General features: G+C 36.8%; 1 protein-coding gene and 1 non-coding gene across 7 annotated transcripts in view; one reads left to right on the top strand and one right to left on the bottom strand.

Annotated features, from left to right (window-relative positions):
• The window catches only part of MBNL3 (muscleblind like splicing regulator 3), a 113,572-nt gene that overhangs the window by 44,971 nt on the left and 48,441 nt on the right, over window positions 1-20,160 (bottom strand). For all 6 annotated transcript variants that reach the window (XR_010838586.1, XM_059050007.2, XM_067023254.1 and 3 more), the window contains one exon: window positions 17,965-18,862. Coding sequence is in view for 5 of the 6 variants with exons in the window: in XM_059050007.2 (XP_058905990.1) it covers window positions 17,965-18,141 (177 nt within the window). In the remaining variant the exon portion in view is untranslated. The remainder of the gene's footprint in view (window positions 1-17,964; window positions 18,863-20,160) is intronic.
• Window positions 11,423-11,529, top strand: LOC131749135 (U6 spliceosomal RNA). Its single transcript, XR_009333242.1, has one exon. It is a non-coding gene; the product is annotated as a U6 spliceosomal RNA (small nuclear RNA).

The following is a 20,160-nucleotide window of genomic DNA, read 5'->3' as shown; positions in this document are numbered from 1 at the left end:
CAAATAACCCTTCAGATGTGAACTAATTCTGACCATTTATGAGTGGGCTACAGAATAATTGTATCTACAGGTTTAGCTCATGTAACTTGGCATGTGATGATTGTTGACACACATTTAGAGACCACGTTGAGGCCCTTGTAAAATTATATTTTCCATTAATATCATGAAAGTAGTCATAATGACACAACTCATTTGAGGGATTTATTGAATACTGTGGTCAGGTTTGCTTTTTTTTTTCACATCATGACCGCCTGAATAATAATAACAACTGACTTTATAAATAGTAAGTATATTTACCATGTGCCAGACACTGTTCAAAGTGCTTTACATGCATTACCTCATGTAGTCTGCACAATATAACCCTGGGAAGTCAGTGTTTTACTGAAGAACTGAGGCACAGAGAGGTGAAGAAACACACTCAAGGTAACAGAACAAATGTCGCAGAGCTGTGATTTGACCCAGGTGATCTGAGTCTGCAGCTCACATTCCTAACCAATACACTAATGCCTCACAACACCATGGTGTGCTAAACTGAGGAATGAGCTCGTTCAAATATTTCTAATGGTTGGGTCACTATTTTCCTTCTAAGATTATAATAAAGATTGCATACCAATTGGCTGTTAGGTATGTCCAGAAACTATTTAATAGATAAATGTATGCCAAGTGGGCTGTTTTGTTAAGTACCTGGGGATCTTAGGTGACTTGAAAATGAATAAGACAAGATAACTGAGTGTCCAATGTTTTTTACACCACATCCACCTGAATAACTTTACTGTGTATTTACCATGTGCTGGGCACTGTTCAAAGTGCTTTAAACGGATTATGAAGTCTTTCATCCTAACCAAAGCAGAACAATTAGTACATATATCTCATCTCTTAGCACAGCTTTTTAGCAAATGTCTGCATGATAGAATTTTGGTCTGGGATAAGCAGTGTCCTGGAATCAGGAGTCAGGTTATGAGAGCTTAAGCACAAATGACCATGGCCTGACAAAAGTAACAGTCCTGCAAAACCCCATATGGACATAGAGAACAGATGGAAGTGGGGCTCAGTGAAAGGGTTGGTTGTGTGCCTTTTGTGACTATCATTATTACCACTCTAAAAGAAAAATCTTAAGGGAAAAAAAAAAAAAAACACCACGGCAGTGCCATTTTAGAAGCAGGTTTACTCAGACCATAAATGTCTGGGTGCTGTAGGTTCAACACTATGACAAAGCAGAGAAAATCCCAAACAATGACAAAAGATCAACCTTATCACAAAGAAGTACAAAGTGTTCTTCTGAAGCATTTCATTCCACAAAGAACACAGACAAATAAGGATTCACACACACCACACATACCACCTCACAAAAGACTATGCCACCAAAAGCTCAGTTTTAGTGGGGATCTGACTTAAATGACCAGAGAATGTATAAACTTTGAGATGGTGCAACATGGGGTGATGATTTGTGGGCCTGTGAACTAGGATTTGACTTTTTCAATGCTTCAACTCTGCCTGTGAGCAAGAGTTATGTTTATTTATTTTCTTTTCTATATTGTCAATTTATTTTTGGTTAAGTAAATATTATTCTCACAAAATAAGACTAAAGACTTCAAATGCAAATCAACATGTAAATGCATCAGGTAAACATATAAACATGATGTAAACATATGAATTCTATTCACTCTAACTTAACATTTAGGTTTTTCCACAGCTTTTAAAAGACAAAATATTCTAGGTATTTGCTGATGATGTAGTAGGGAACCTAGATCTTATATAAGTGACTATACAATTGAACGTGTAGAATCCAAAAGGCTACTTATACTTTTAAAGACAATTTGATGGGGAAAATAATAATGATAAATAAATCCAATGTTGAAATGAATCAGCTGTTTGGAATCAGGTTGCAGGCAGTTCATACTCTAACTTCTAACACATTTATTCCAAGAAAAAGCAGGAATAAATCTATATTTTTAATATGAATGCAGTATTTTATTAAGAAGAGGGCTAAACTGGGATTTAAGTGTCCTGGATTCTAATGACCTTTAGATCATGGCTAAATTATTTTCCAATTCTGTTAATCAGTTTTTCTAGGAATAATTCCTGCCCCTACATACTTCATAAGTACTTTGAAAGAGTAAAGGGAAAAAGTGAAATTTAGTATGCTTTGGAAGTAAAATCAGTAAAAAAAAAAAAAAATATTTACTTTCTTTATTAGTTAGTTAGAACTAAAACTGTTGCTGTGAATTAAGTATAAAAAAATTCAATAGATTATACAAACTATGTTTTACCATTTTACCTCCCCACAGAAGATAATGCATTATTATAAGAGGAATCCTTGATTTTGTGAGTAATATAAATTATCATGTGCCTAGACAGGGAATTTATATACAATGTTAGAAAACCAAGGACACTTCTCTTCTTAGAACCGGGTATTGTTACAGTTGCCTCTCCCACAGCTCAGTGGCAATGGTAGGTGAAAGAGCAGAGGATAAAGCAGCAGATCCAAGCTTTAATCTTACCCTTGCAAATAACTGAAAAGAGAAAGGAATTATTGCTCCCTTTACAATTGGCAATAAGCCAATGCCTACTTAGAAGACCAGTTTACCTAGTCAAGAGGTACTTCTCTACCATCACAAGCTTCTTACTTTAAGATCTCACATAATGAAAATTCACTTTAGAATCATAATGAATAAAACATTCAAAGTAATCTCTATCATATGAAAAAGTTGGGAGCGTCACATTTTGGGGTTGGTACTTTTTATATTTTAATTTTGCCAAAATTGCAGTTATATTTTATTTATAACACATATTAAAAGGATATAAAGAAATCAAGCAAGTCATTTTTTTCCTGGTAAGTTAGGAGGATAAAGCAAAACAAGCTTTAGGATATATGAGAAGATGTTAATGGTGCTTAAAATACTAACAAGTAATTAATTATAGCAAAGGGATTTTGAATATTATTTATATAAGTTGGTAAAATAATAATGAATCTCATTATAAAACTGTTTCTAAATATTTGAACAGTTTTTCATTTTTCTTATTTTTCATCTCAACAGGCCCAACTGCTTAGAAGCCAAGATTGACTCATATAAATGTGAAACACATTGGAACATATATACTTATATATTGAATATTCTTATTGTACTGAATATTATATTTAATACATATTTTTATTGTAAAGAATAAATATATATTATATACAAATATGTATTTTATATGTTATATACATATATAAGCCCTTTTTGTCCCCACCACACCTGCTGCATATAAAGCTGCATATAAAGCTTGTGGCAGCTAGCAACACCTAAAATAGACCTTCTGGGGTATAAAAAAGTCACTAATCCTTCCAAAGGGTTACAAGAGACAAATGATTAAAATAATCTTTTTCTTCTTGGTTTCATACATTTACACACCAATGTTATTCTTGTCCAGCTACCTGTGATGAGATGTTCCATGGGAAGTTTCTATGTGCTCCACAAAAATAGGGTTCTGTGGTAAAAGAATTTTGAGAAATGTTGAGTGTAACAGAAGTAAACTACTCTTTCGTGCAGTACATCTCAGAGCCTTATCTCAGCTAATAAGCACTGTGGTGCTCCCTAGGGAGAGAAATAATAAGTTTCCCAAAGATATATAAGTCTTCCAGAACAGATGTCATTTTCTTTCCACCAGATCTGAGTATAAACAATAAGCCAAGAATGACACCATTTGAACAAAAGTGGAAAAAAGGAAAAAGCATTGAGGGAGTAATACAGAGTGCTGAGAATTCTGAAACTGAGAAACATTATCTTCAGTTGATAACTCTCTTGGACTGTTAGGGTTTTCTCTAAACCAGTGGTCCTCAAACTTGAGTGTTCATCAGAATCACGAGGAGGGCTTTTTAAAACACAGACTGTCAGATCCACCTTCAAAGTTTCTGATTCAGCAGATCTGGGTAGGGCCCAAGAATTTACATTTCTAACAAGTTCCAAGGTGAAGCTTGTGCTGCTTAGTCAGCCAACAACACTTTCCCAGCACTGTGGGAACGGCTGTCTTATCGAACAATAGATTTAGCTATTTACTAAGCATTTTCTTATGTCGCTGATAATCAGTTTCTAAAAGGTCATATAGACGGGATTTTGATATCTTAATTCCACATCTCTGACCTCACTAATGATGTTAGCAGTCGTATAAAAGAAGGCCAGTCCAGGTCACACAAAAAAAGGATTGGACCTCTCAAGATTCTATTCCACTACTCCTAGAAAACACATTCATGTTCTGTTTACAAAGTAGTGCTATTAGTTATAAAGGTAAGTATATAAGAGCTCTGTATTACATGTTGCCTACATTTGCTCTACAAATCTCCCCAGAGGGTTTTTCAAAATGTTTGCTACATACCCAAATTTAAGCAGATAAAGGATTTGCTAGTAAACTCTCCTCGGCTCCCCAATAAATTAATACCTTTACTCACTGCAGAAACCACACTCATTTGAAAGTACTACCTCTTCTCCTCACCCCCCAAAAAGATACCTGGAAAAAAGACAAGCTCAAAGGAGGGAAATACTTTTCACATCAAATAAGCAAACAACCCAATGTTGACCACAGCATTTCAACATGGATAACCAAAAGGTGAAGTATTGATAGACTCCCAAACCTCAAAGTAAGCACCAAATACAAAGTTCATCCGTTGTACCCTGCAGTGATGCAGTAAGGAAACAGGACATCCCATACAACACTTTGTCCTTTTCATTGTGAAGAAAATAAATACCTGGCTAAGGAGTTGCGAGTATTCGTTATCCTTTCCTTTCTGATTAAGAATAGTCTCAGCAGTACTCGGTTTACTTCTGAGTACCACTGGCAGCCTATTTAAATCTGAAGCCCCCACTTTGCAATACCATAATGCTTGCAATACATTGACACGTCTAAATGAAAAACACTCAAATAGCTTAATAAGCTGTAAATATGAAATTCAGAAATAGAATTAGCCCCTTCCCTTTCCCTCTCACTAGTTATATACAACTGCATTCTTCCACAAGGGCTTGGAAGCAACTTACAAGAAAGACACACTTCCAAAAACACCATTATCATGGGCCTAAAGAGTAAGAGTGATATAATGGGGAAGGTGGTGATAATCACATCAAAAACTTCAAAAATCTAGGTAAGGTTAATCGCTTCAGCTGGGCCCTAAATGTAGCTCTGAGCTTTCTGGCAACCATTGTAAAGAGGAAAATGTATTGAACTGCATTGTTCTTATTACCTGATAAAAGAAAGTACACTGGTTAATAAGCACCTCTCTGTGAAAAAGACTGCTGGCTACTATGGAAGACAATGAATAGGGCAGGGAACCTGCCCACAAGTTTGCCTATCTTATCTCTTCTGCAACTGCAGAGGCCTGAGGACTGCTGCTGAGAGGGGCTCTAGCACTTGACATTATGGGATTAGAAATCAAAGGAAAACAGTGGGGAAGAAATCAAAGGTGACTAAACTAGGGGCCTAGAGGTGCTATTGAGGAGGGGGAGAAATTTGATGGGGAGAATGAGACATCTCTGAGCCGTAATTAATCACAGCTCTTCATTTTTGCTTCAAGGAAAGCCAAGGAGTTTATAATGGAGTTTATAATGTGTGATAAAAATGGCACAAATAATTCTCTGGCAGAGTCTCACTTTCTCTATCACCACCCCCCCTTCATTACTATGTTATTTTATTCATTACACTTTCGTTCTGGTTTTGCTTCAAATACATTATTATTGGAGCTGAAGTATTTCAGGATGAAAAGCTTTTCTCAAATAGGTGTCTCCGAATTTCTTCTTTTTTCTCTACAATCTCTCGCATGGAAGTAATGTCATTTTTTTTCCTTAAGTGTTTCTCTAGTGGGAAAATAGGAGATTTGGGGGAGGAATAGTGAAATATGATTAAATACATTTTATCAGTAATATTTTGTAGATGGAATAAATGTCATGTGCCACCGGAGTGAGGCCTTGAGAATTTGGGAAGAGTGAAAGAGGGTCTTGGTTTTGTCTTAGCTGTCAGTTGCCTATTAAAATATGCAAGTCACAATTATGGATATTATTGTAAACTATTAATGACATCAGCTGAATGCTGCTAAATACTTATAACCATTTTAAGTTTCCTTCTTTGTTGAAACATTTTTCTAAAATGGTCCAGGTACTTTTCTTATTTTTGAAGTAGAGTCAGTTGCCCAAACCTGAATCACATCTTGATTACTAAGAGCTGCACCCAAGGCCTCAGGATGTCTGTCCTGAAAAACAGAAATCGCTATGCCAAATGGAGGTGAAGATGGAGAAGGTATAAGAGATTGAGCTGACTGCACAAATACCAAGGTACAGCTCATAAACCTAGAAATCCTTTTTAAAAATTCCATCTTGAAATTAGTTTCCCATTTCTTATTACTTTCCATTTCTTTTAAAAAGCAGATTGCTAGGTAAGTTTATTTTAAAAAGTCAATGCACAGACCCTCTCTCTAAGAATTTTTCTTTGCCTTTCTATGCTCAAACTCTTCAGACTTTATAAATATCACTGTACATTCGAAGCAATCGTTATTGATTAAACTTTAAATATATATTTTTATTGGATCAGGCAGTCACCTTTTACACAAAACCCTTTTCTGCAGATTATGACCTGATACTTGACTCAGAATGACCTTATTAGTGTTAATCATGCTTCCAAGAATACCTTTATTTGCAAGCTAGCCACTTGCTGTAAAATTCAATTTCAAACATTTTAAGGCAAAAAATGATGCTTGAATATTACTAGATTATCACACTAATTACTTAAAAATAACATGTAACAGTGGCCATTCAGTAAATTATTTTTAAATCCACATAGAGGGTAAAAACACTCAAAATGCTAAAGTTGGAGAGTATCCAAGGTGTTTGGCCAATGAACATTTCTACAATGCTAAGGGACAGAATTAAATTCACAAAAATCAGCAATCTGTAGGCCATGAAATCTAGGTTAAAATGTGGTTGAGTGACGAAAGTTGGCACATGGGTGTATACAATTTTCATTCATATTTAGGTAAAAACTGAACTGGGAGTAGAAGTACAGATGCAGGTGGAGCGATGACTAGGCACCTTGCAGGGGATCCCATACTGGTTCTCCCTCTGTCAAAAGCGATTCAACAAGTTCATGTTTCATTCAGTGAACACTTTTCAAGCTCCCAATATGTACTATGTGTGCTAGGCACAAAAGCTGTGGCGGTGAACAAGACACCATCTAATGTGAAACCAAAAAAAAGTATGACAAATCTTCATTTCAAATTCAATGAAATTGGATATTAAGGTGAACACAATAGCAGCAGGTAGGAGTATTTCTACCAACCCCCTCTTACTTAACCATGTTGACTTGAGCAGCATCTCAACTCCATCACTGGCTTCTCCTTCCCACTGCCACCCCCTAATTCAAATTCTTATCATTTCATACCTTCGATATGAAGCTTTCTAAGTTTCAATAGCAGCTTTCTAAGAGGTCCCCCTGTAGCCAGTCTCTTTTGCTCTATCCATTCATCTTGCATAGGCTGATGATGCCATTTCTCTACTCAAAATTGTCAGATTCCTAAGAGCTACAAAATCAAGTTCAAGCTCCTCTACCAACACAAGCTCTATGCTTCAGCCAGGCTGACTTAACACTCAACACCCCAAATCCACACTACGGTTTTCTCCCCCTCTGTCTTTGCTTAGGTTATCCTTTCTGCCTGGAATGTCTTCCTGTCTCTCCTTCCAAGAATATCTCACACGGTACCTCTCCCATGACTACTTCTTTAACCACCACAGCTGGATGTAATCCCAGCCCTCCCTCCCCCCTTGGACTCTTTTAGTGGTTCGTTTGTACCTGGCTTATGGCACATAACACAAGCAGCTTCATACTAGAAGGTCAGGCAGGGACCATATCTTCCATAACTTTGTATTCTGTGCAGTACTCAGCCCTGTGCCTAACAAGTAACAGTTTTCAATAAATGTTTGTTGAATGAATCATTTCTTTGGGGAACTGAATGTATATAGATAGAACTCTTAATGGATTTAACAGGACTTTCAGCATTAAATGACCCCTGACATTTATAAAATCCTTGTAGTAAACCACAAGCAACAGTCCTGCAAATTGAGTACTGCTGCTTGCTCTTGTATGAAGAGAAAAAGAGGTAGGTAGGATTCTCATGACTTCCTCAAGGCCACACAAGGAGCCTTGGTTAGAGCTGTTATTACAAGTCAGCATTTTCTATATTTATGCCACTTGCTGATACCATGCTTCACATCAAGCATTTCCATGGTTACCTCTGTTGTTCACCCAAGAAAGAGGCATTTATCAAGACTACCTTTAAGGCCTCTATGAAAAATAAGACAAAATTCCAAAATACATACAATGGAATATTATTCAGCCATGAGAAAGAAGGAAATCCTGCCTTTTCTGGCAATATGCATGTACCTTGAAGGCCAGACACAGAAAGACAAATACTGTACAATTTCACTGATATGAGGAATCTAAAAAAGCTAAACTCATAGAAACAGAGTAGAATGGAGGTTACCAGGGACTGGGGGTGGGGAAAATGGAGAGATGTGGTCAAAGGGTACAAACTTCCAGTTATAAGGTGAATATGTTATGGTAATCTAAGATACAGCATCGTGACTATAGTGAACAAAACTGTATTATATACTTGACAGTTGCTTAAGACAGTAAGTCTTAAAATGTTCTTACCACAAAAAGAGTAATTATGTGAGGTGATAGAGGTGCTAACTAACCTTATTGTGGTCATCATTTCCCAATATATACTTGTATCAAATCATCACATTGTACACCTTAAACTTACACAATGTTATACGTCAATTAAATCTCACTAAAGCTGGAAAAAATCCTTCCTCTAGTGGGGTACTAGCAGAATAAAAATGGACAATTTAAAATTTTTTTCAGTTACTTGGAAGTAAGTTAAGATTGAATTAGTTTCTATATAGAATGCTTTCCCGGCTAATAGAAAAAGCGAAGTAACCAGGAAATGGCAAAACAAAACAAAACAAAACTCTAGAGATTATGTTTTTATAAAAGTTGGAAAAGTTTAAGTTCTTTGAATAAAGTACGTGATAAATATAAACATTAACAACAGAAAAACAACTTCTGGGATAGGTATTTAGCAAATGTTTTAAAACCACACAGAGTTCTTAAAACATATTCAACATTCTCAAACAGTTATTTCAGGGTTACTATTTTTTCATAAATAGGATGAACAACAATCTTAAAGCAATGTGATCTTAAAACAATGTCATCTTAAAAATATAGTCTCCAAAATGTATTTGGAATGGAATTAAGAGATGATTGATACTATAATGCTGCCTACTCAATGTACCTAGACACATATAAAAGATGGGTTACGAGTTTAAAGTCACAGAGAAAAAGGTTTTCTGTTTGCATTTCTGCATCCTAGAGACAGAAATTAGAACCTTGGTATTATCTAGTTGGCTGGCAAATCATGGCTGACACATAGGATATCTCTTACTTAGTTCAGGAAATTTGCCATATTTAACACAGTTATATCACTGTGGACTCTGTTTTCAAGCTGTTGGATGGTTTTCAGCGTGGAAACTGCCTTCACTGTCCACTGTCTACCCACAAGAACATGTGTAGGAGCAAAAGGCTAATCTCTTTTCTACAAATTCCCAGTGGGTAAATAAAAATCTGAGTTTCAACAACAACAAAAAATATGTCCATTTACAATAGAAAAAAAAGTCCAATTGAAAGCATACATTGACATGTCTATGACCAAGCAACAGCCGCAAAAACTGATGGATCGTGTTGCCACATCTACTTCAGTAAGTAACAGAGTTTGACATGACACTAAGCCATGTTATACAAGCTCATCAGGAATAATATTGGAAAAATAATTTACTCCAACTCTAGACAACACGGTTAAGTCCAAATAGTGGAGATTATTTACAAAACAGAAGGTCGTAGACCAAATGGAATTTGTTTACTGACTTTTAAGAAAACAGTATCAAGAAAGACAGGAAAAAGCATGAGTTAAACTTCTCATTACGTCTAGCAGTAAAATTTGACCCTGTGGTGAGAACTGAAGGCACAGAAATAAAAACATTGAAAACCTAAGCAGGGTTGCAAATCTGGATTAGACAGCAACAGCAACAAAAACCATAAATATAAGAAACCAAAGACTGATTACACAGTGGAGGAAATACAGAAAAAAGTGAAAAGATTATTTAGAGATAATGAGGAAAGAACAGATGGCTAAAATTCCTCTGGAATATATAACCCTGTAGGTCAACAATCAAGCGGCCGGCTGAGATAGAGGAAAACAAGGCAAACTTGGGGACTTTACAATCGGAAACCTAATCTGTAAGGGCAAAAACAGCAGTGAGTAAATGATGTTCTATGAATAAAGTCATGTTCCTAGAAGAACTAATTGCTATTTCCAGATGCACAGAAGTACCTTGTACCCACATTTCACAAAAACGTGAAGTAAAGAAAAAACAATATTTATAATGACTTCATACAGCTATGTGATGAGAGAATTATTATATGATCAAGTAAGATCAGACATCTATTTCCCTAACATGTAAAGAGCTTCTTCCACACAAAAGAGTTGACATATAGTAGATAGTTCTCAAACATCAGATATTCAGATCTCTCATACTAAATGGGGTTCCTGTGACAAAGGGTCCATCTTAATGATACCAAATTGTGGTTGAAGAATACATCCCTGGCCATATCACAAGTCATTTCTTACCAGGTAGCCAATTGCAGCCTTGGCTGCAAGGGGGAGAGAGAAATGATCTTGAGCTATGCTTCCATAAAACAACATTTTAAATTCATTGGATTAGATTCCAAATTCTTTTACAAAACTGTATTCGACCCATAACAAGGCTGAGCTGCTACTGCAATATTTTCGGTTAATCTGTGACAGGTACCTCCCTAGCTGGCCAGGACTTTGTACTAATGAGTATACCTATAAAAGCATCAGACATCAAACAAAGAGTTTCATGCAGTGAAGATATACGTGATCCACAGCCCATTACAATCCCCAATTCTGGCTAGCTAACTCAGCAATGCAGGGTTTGGAGAAAAGGATGGACAAGGGAGTAGAGACAGCTCAGTGTTCTGACTCTTGGTGATTAAACAAAGCTTAGTATCACTAAGTTAGATAACGTGGTCTAAAAATAAAAACACCCTGCCTCTTCCTCCTTCTTTTCAAAATTAATAGCCCAAATGACTGTCAGAGAACTAAATAACGAAACTTTAATTAAAGTCTTCATCTAAACGCAATGTCATGAAACAATAAATGAGGGAGAAATTAGGAAAGGGAAAGTTGACTTTTCCCCCCTTTTGAAGTAACAGAAAGTGAAGGAGAAACACAAAACGTTGAAAACAGGGCATCCCAATGTCACGTGGGACAGTCTGACGTGATAAGCACTGGATGCTTTTGGTTTAGTAAAACAATAGCCCAGTGCTTGCTTCGACAGCACATATTCTAAAATTGGAAAGATACAGAGAAGACTAGCATGGCTCCCACACACGGATGACACGAAAATTCGTGACGCGTTGCATATTTTTGAGCAGTATGTTTCTTCTTTTAGAATTAAACGAATGCTGCAAAGATCAAAACCAAACCAAACACAATAAGCCCAAATGATGTTTTCTCCATCTCCTTCTTCACCACAGGAAAAAAGACTGAAATGACTGAAAGAACACTGGAGTTCTCAGGCTCTTTTTTTTTTTTTTTTTTCGGTACGCGGGCCTCTCACTCTTGTGGCCTCTCCCGCTGCGGAGCACAGGCTCCGGACGCGCAGGCCCAGCGGCCATGGCTCATGGGCCTAAGGCGCGGCATGTGGGATCCTCCCAGACTGGGGCACGAACCCGCGTCCCCTGCATCGGCAGGCGGACTCTCAACCACTGCGCCACCAGGGAAGCCCATGGATCTTTTGATAACTGCTTATGTGACGTTGGACAAGGGACTCTCCCTCACTGGATCTCCAGTTTCCTATCTGTAAATGGTAACAATCTGAAATGAATGTTCTACATTCAAAATTTTTGATTTGCTAGGTTTGTGAAGCACTGTTAATGGGTATGAGTGCTTTCTTAACTATTTAAATTATCCAACCCATCTAGTTAGTTGAGGTTAGTCCCAAGACCAGCCACTCCATGGATTTCAGAGTTTTCTCATTATCACACCCAAAGTTTAAAAAAAAGAAGAAAGAAAAATTAAAAGAAACAATAGGACTTCCCCGGTGGCACAGTGGTTAAGAATCTGCCTGCAAATGCAGGGGACACAGGTTCAAGCCCTGGTCTGGGAAGATCCCATATGCTGTTTAGCAAATAAGCCCGTGTGCCACAACTACTTAGCTTGCACTCTAGAGCTCACGAGCCGCAACTACTGAAGCCCGCGCTCTGCAACAAGAGAAGCCGCAGCAATGAGAAGCCCGCGCACCGCAACCAAGAGTAGCCCCCACTCACCGCAACTAGGGAAAGTCTGCGCCCAGCAACAAAGACCCAATGCAGCCAAAAAATTAATTAATTAATTAATTAATTTTAAAGATTTTTAAAAAGAAACAATAATACTCTACTGTATTTCTGAACATCAAAAGACGGGAGATGCATGTGCAAGACTAAGAAAGTTCTTTTTAAAACATTTAACTTTGAAATAATTTTAGACTTACAGAGAAATTACAAAAATAGTACAGAACGTCCCTGGAGACCCTTAACTCAGATTCCTATAATGTCAATAACTTGCATACCATACATAGCACAGTTATCAAAACCAGGAAATTATCTTTACTAGAATACCATTAAATAAACTAGAGACCTTATTTGAATTCCACCAATTTTTCCCCTAATGTCCTCTCTGTGCTCCAGTATCCAATCCAGGGTCCCATATTGCATTTACTTGTCATGTTCCTCCAATCTGTGACAGTTTCTCAGTCTTTCCTCATCTTTTGGTCCATTTTCTCCTCCCTCCCTTTCTTGATTGACAGTTAGTAGAGAAGTGTGTTACCCATCACTTCTAAGATGGACACTTCCACATTTTGACAGCTTGGATATTGGGATGACCCTTACCATCAATGGTATGTTGAGGAGATGTTGAATAAATGAAGAAGATATTTATCGATTTTCACAAGAGGAAAACTGATCACTTTACAGCAGAGAAACCCAGCAGACACCATCTCTATCAGGTGATTAAGGTTAACATAAGAGAGGAGATACATCAACATCAAGTACCCTTGAATATGACGCACATCATTTCTATGGTTTTCTTGCCAAAAATGCATGACCTCAGTCAAATCATGAGAATGCATTTGACAAACCCGAATTGAGAGGCATTCTACAAAATAACTGACCAGTACTCATCCAAAGTGTCAGGGTCATGAAAGACAAGGAAAGGCTGAGCAACTGTCACAGATTGGAGGAGACTAAATAAACGTGACAAGTAAACGCAATGCGGGGTCCTGGAGCAGAGAAAGGACATTAGAGGGAAAACTGGTGAAATTCAAATAAGGTCTCTAGTTTACTTAATAGTATTGAACTAGAGTTATTTCCTGGTTTTGATAACTGTGCTATGTATGGTATGTAAGTTGTTGACATTACAGGAAGCTGGGTGAAGGGTATGCAGGAACTCCTTGTACTATTTTTGCAACTTTTCTGTAAGCCTAAAATTATTTCAAAATAAAAAGTTTAACAAGTGAGGCTATCAATATGTATTTCATTGGGTACTGACTGTAATTCCATTTTTCTTTCAAAAGAGATTTTTGAAATGTCCAAAATAGCATTGACTTTTACTGGTCAAAGATATGTCCTTTTTAAGGTCAATAATAGAAGATAGAGATCCTTAAGTAAAATGTTATTTTCCTTGAGTCTCAGGATGACAGGTGCTGTCTATGTATCTTTACAATACAGGCAGACCCCTCTGATCAAGCTCATAAATGATTCTAAATCTTGCATAATTCAGCAACCCTTGGGATTATGTTGCTAGGAGTCTTCTGCTCCCGGTAAGTTCTCCCTTAGCAAACAGGGATGAGGTAAATATTCACTCAAAAATAATCAAATTTTAAACTGGTGAAAACTGCTGTGACTAGTGATACTAGTACAGAATATACTGGTAACTCAGGACAAACTGACCTACAAGGATAGATTCACATCCATATGTCTATATAACCGGTTTCACTTGCCAAACTATTATTATGCTTACGATCATATGTGATGTTTGAAGACATAGTATGGGGCTGTTTTGTGTGTTTTCCTCACCCAGTTCTCATCTTTTAGGAATGTATATGGGTTGACATGGCTGTCCTCTGACTACGCCTGCTGCTAAGGCCCTTGCCAGGAAATCTTTGTTACAAAACTACCCAAGGTGGTGAGTGCAGTGGGCAGATGTGATGGGTGTTGATCTTTCATAATTAAATAATGACAGCATTTATATCCTTCCTAGATAACAAGTGGCAGGTATCACAGTGCTTCAAGTATGGAGGAGAAGGCTTAAGACACATGACATTGCTGAAGCAGAATACATGAAGATAATATTGGCTATGAAAACAATCACAGATTCTAGGTTGGTATTTTCAGTAATCTTCTGTTAAAGTCAAGGGACAGTCGCTAAAAATACCAACCTAGATCAACTGCCAACTGTAATATCAAGAAATTGGCACAGAATGGGTTAAGCAATACTTTGGAGAGAAATTCTGAAATAAATTGTGCCAAGCCGACTAGGCAATTGAGTCAAAAAACAGCTGCATATCAACATGCGCAAGACTCTTTAACGTAGCTGGAAATTAATCTATGGGCTGTGCTATCTAGATCTCTATCTGAAGATGGTGCAAACTTCATCACTGAACACTCAACATTCATGGAGTGATGGGCACAGCACTTCAGCACAATGCACAATTACCATCAAGCTTGCCCTCCTTATTTTCATAACATTCCCTCAGTATGAGGTGAGTATAGGATATTGTTAACTATTGTGCCTATTATGAAGGCAAAGAACCATCACCATCTGGTAGAGTACCTAGCACTAATGGAATCCTTATAAAAACAACAAAAACAAAAGCAGCTGCCCAAAACTCATCAAGTGATTGTTTCAGTTATTTAACCACTCATGGAAGAAGAAACAGTGCACAGATACATTTCAAAAGTGTTTCAATCACAGAAACTCAAAGTGGGTAGCAAATGCTATAATAACCATCAAGGTATGTTATTTTGTTATTTGTGTATTATAGATAAGATAGTAGTACAACCCACATAGGTCAAGTATTGTCAACTTGGTATAGTTTTCATGCTTATCATGGATAAGGAATAATATAAGAGAACTACAAAGCTTTTATGCAGACGTGAAACTGTGATGCATGTGCTATCTAAATGACTAATTGTTTGAAAAGCACTGTATGTTTGAAATACTAAGATTTTCATTAAAATTTGAGAATGTAAGGATTATGTAAATCATCTTTATCTTGTGCGACTGGTCATCAAGATTTTAACATATCAAAAATTATTTTAAAAACACTGCATGTACTGAGTAGACAGTGTATTTAAATAATTAAGTGGCTTATTACTATTCATTGGCCATTATCTATGTAGTCTCTGAATTAAACATTTTCCAAGCTTTAAAGTGGTAGTGCAGTATGCATTTCGTTAACAATCACGTTCCATATTACTTTTCTTCCAAATGTTTCCATTATGGCATTCTTTTGCCTTTAAATGGGAGAACTGATCTGAAGTATATCAATGATTAGTAATATCACACATCTCTTTCCGCCAGATACCTGAAAAGATAGAATTTACAAAGCCTGCAAGGAACTCTATATCTAAGAGTAAGCCATAAAAACAGTGATACTTAGCTTGAAGAACTAACATCACACTCATGGCAACTGGATGTGGGCATGTCCATTTGAAACATGAATGTGTAGTTTTAGATAATAAAACCCTAACTAAATAGAACTGTTTTGAAGAACTCCTAAAATAAGCATCTTAGTTAACAGTAAGAAGATAACTTCTCATTTAATTCACTTTTTTTTTTGGGGGGGGCATGCTACACGGCTTGCAGGATCTCCCCCGACCAGGGATTGAACCCAGGGCCATGCAGTCAAAGCGCCGAGTTCTAACCACTGGACCACCAGGAAAGTCCTTAATTCACTTTTATAGTGATACATGGCTTTTCATTTACGTTATCTCGTTGGAATCTCCACAATAATCATGGAAGTTAGGTAGAGAAGAATTACCCATGCATTAGAGATGAAGCAACTCAAGCTCTGTCAGATTAAGTAGCTAAAGTCAAAAACAGTAGTGGGGCTGGGACTCCTGAAACAAGATTTGTAAAGAGACTAGTTGACTAGTGCAGTGCTGGACCCTCTATATGAACTGGCTAAAAGTCATCTCCTTTTTTCCCCCCCGAACTAGTCCAGTGCTCTTTTCCATTTAAGGCACTGCACAGTCCTTGATTTAAATAATACACAGAAGATTTATGGGGCTTCCCTGGTGGCGCAGTGGTTGAGAGTCCGCCTGCCGATGCAGGGGACACAGGTTCGTGCCCCGGCCCGGGAAGGTCCCACATGCCGCGGAGTGGCTGGGTCCATGAGCCATGGCCGCTGAGCCTGCACGTCCAGAGCCTGTGCTCCGCAACGGGAGAGGCCACGACAGTGAGAGGCCCGCGTACCGCTAGCTAGCTAGATAGCAAGATAGACAGACAGATAGATAGCTAGATAGATAGACAGATAGATAGATGGATAAATAAATAAATAAAACACAGAAGATTTAAATAATACATAAAATAATTGTAGATGAAACCTGAATGAAAATGAAATGAAGAAAACAGAATAAGCCTTTTAGTCATAATATCTGCTACAAAAAACAGCAATTCAGACATTTTCAATGTTAGGAATTGCCATTATCTTTATAACTATTTCCCATTCTTGAACTGGAATGGTCTGCAACAAAAACTAACAACCACAAAATAAGCAAAAGTAACTACTTAAGTAGGATATCATGATGAAATGTTTTCTGAATAAATGATCACATGAAGGAATACATCTCTATTAGCCAATGCAGCCATAAATAAAAATGTTAATGAGGTGAAACTGGTCATGATGAGGATAAAACAATATCAAGAAATTGAAACGGTTATTAAGCTTAATTCATTTTAACATATTTTGAAAAAAATTCTAAAATGAATCATAGCAAATCTTACTAATTAAACCAGGAATCTATTACCATTTTTTACTCCTATGCTTTAGTTTGTACGCTTATGCTTAATTTAAGGATAACCATGGATAAAACATGAAAATCAGTGCATTTTTCATTCTGCAATCATATATGTTCTATTCTACATAATATCTCACCTGTCCTCATATTTTGTTTATACTCATGTACATAATATTCAGGTTTGATGACCTTGGCAATAGAACTTTCCTTATAAAATGTGCTCACAAATGTGAAATTGGTCAATCAGTGGCTCAGGAAGAAAATTACGTGAACCTAGTTTTGTAGCAATATGTTTAAGTTAAAGGTTCAAAATATACTTTAACTATGAAAATTCAAAATGCCATCATTTTCGTCCTGGATGCTGAGATTTTCACCTTATACTTTCTCTGTCTGACTTTATTTATCCTCTGATTGGTCCCTGCCAAGTGTATTTTGATAACATAGATAATAAGCTATATTTCAGTAAAGGACTTCTCTAAGTTGAGGACTATGACCACTGTATTAAAATCTAAATAATATACACAGATGTAAAGTACAGCAAGGCTACAATTTCTCACTCCTACAAAAATTCTTGAATTTTTTTTTCTTTAAGTCTATCTATCTCGGTCAGTGAGCTTTGATGGGTGAGCTTTAGTCTGGCTTAGTTCTACAAAGTCTACATCCTGTCTTAAAAAACAAACAAACTTATTGCTTTCATGCTATTATTAACTTGACTAATTTCAAGGCACAACATATTTCCAAAATAAAAACCATAGAAATCAACAAGTTTCAACTAAAAATGATGTGCATTTAGATGAGACTCACCTTTAAAGAATCAAAACAAGCCATCACACGACCATTTTCCACATGGCAAACTCTTGGCGGATGGGCAAACTTGCAATCTGCATCAGCTCGAGAGCAGGTTCCTCTCTGAAATTCTCTACAGACTTCCAAAGTCAGCCACTTGGTATCACGAACCAGGGCAACAGTGACAGACGTCATATTGAAAGCAAAGTTAAAATCAAGTGCACCCTCTCTACTATTACTGCTGTTGTTGGAAGGTTAAAAATAAATTCAAGCTAAATGTGAAGAGATAACTGTTTGCTTTGGTGAAATGTTTCTTTGTTAGCACTTAAGTTTTCATTTAAGTCAAATTTGGTCTAGTCAAACAAAAAGCTCACTATAAAATAAAAATCGTATCAGAATAACTAAAAATCAAATTAGAGACCAACTCCTAAGAAGGCAGCCGTCAAGGTTAAGATATTGACTGCTTTATTTTTTTCCTCTGCTGAAGTTACTTCAAATAACTGGCAGAGTTTCAAAAGGATTCTGTGCTCTCCAGTTGATATTTTCAATTATTCTTGCAAAAAGCATATGCTGCTGGCTGCCTGTCAATGTGTGGAATAGTCTCAGGTCAAGGGGAGAAAAGGTTTTTTACCTATCTCTTGGCTTTAAAGATTAAGATTGGTAGGATGTTACAACTGCAATTTTTTTTTTTTTTGCTGCAAAATCGGGAGGAGGAAAAATGACTATGAAAATTGAGAATCAAAGAAAAAAAGAATGAACGAGTTGCTGAGAATGAACTACAAGCACACCAGGGTTTTTGGGGGGGCGGGGCGGGGAGAGGTGGCAGTGATGGTGGTAGGGAGAGGGGTTTATAAAGAGGCAGCTCGAAAGTGGAATCCAATCAGCAGAGTTTTCAGAAAAGGCACTTTCCAGAAACCTGCAAAAAATAAAATAAAATAAAATTAGCTATTTCCCAGTGTAGAACTGTACATAGTAAAAGGAAGCAACTACTGCTATTTACTGTTGAAATACAAGACTGGGCAACAACCCAATTAAAAAGGAAAAAACGATTATTTCATTTTGGTCTGTTTGGGGGCAGAAATTCATTCAGGGGTCCACTGCACAGAAAAAGCCAGAGCCTGAAATGTCAGCCCTTTATGTAGTCATAACCCACCTGTGTGTCTTCAGGTTTTAGAGGCTACCAAAGACCTGCCATTAAACTGACTTTACTATGATCTGATCAAAGTCTTGATGATCTGCTCTCAAAATCCAGAAAACAGAAATTGCTAGGAAAATTTAACATGCTCCAAGAGGTAACTGTGTATTTGAAATGTAATTGTTGATGACCACATAAAACAGTCATGACAAAACTACCTGCAGACCCACTGCAAATGAGGTAAGGGAGAGACTGTGAAATGCAAAATGTGCTTCAGATCAAGAAATCCTTTGAAAAGATGCTGGATTTTTTTTCTGTGTATGCTCTATTAGTTCTCAGTCTTTATGAAGGGATATTGGAACGACTCAGAAGGAGGTTTCAGCATTGACAAATAATTGAGACCAAAAGCACTGTTCATACATTAAATATTGTGCAGCTTTAGGGTTTGTACTTTAAACCAGTGTCGACCAGCAACAATTTCTAGGAACTCAGCTGAGAAGATAGATTAAATGTTAATTTACTGGCATTATGCCATGAACACATACCAAAATAACAGGGATTTTCTACAGCAAAAGTAAGCTCTGAGTATCAGACAAATCAACTAATTGTTAACTTCATCAAAAAAGTAGAATTAAAGTTCTTGAAAACATTTCATTTACTTTTTTAAACAGTTTCTTCAATAATTTTACAGAATCTGAATTTTTGCTTTATCCTTTCCACATTCAAGATGAACTCAATATCACCTAATTTTTCAGATACCATTAGAAAATTAAGTATATAGAAAATTCATGCAGGCTTATCCATTTAAGAGCAAAACGTGTTTCTCTAAGTCATTCTTCATGGAAATATTTCTAAAATGTATTATATGTAGCTTTGCCTTCTTAAAAAATACTTAACATAATTTGGGCTCTGGCTGAAGACTTGGAGTCATAAAATGCCCTGGGAAGTATTATAGTTCTCTTTCAGTGGCAGATTGTCACTTCTACTGTCACTTCCCTTCCTGCCACAATATCTGCCACAGTGGATTGTCCAGCTCCTTTCTGGAATACATAATAGCCAATCATGAGTGTTGAATAAGA

Source organism: Kogia breviceps, chromosome X, assembly GCF_026419965.1.
Source record: "Kogia breviceps isolate mKogBre1 chromosome X, mKogBre1 haplotype 1, whole genome shotgun sequence".
NCBI classification, from domain to species: Eukaryota; Metazoa; Chordata; class Mammalia; order Artiodactyla; family Physeteridae; genus Kogia; species Kogia breviceps.
Note: the sequence above shows the minus strand (reverse complement) of the source record. Positions and strands in the feature narration are given on the sequence as shown.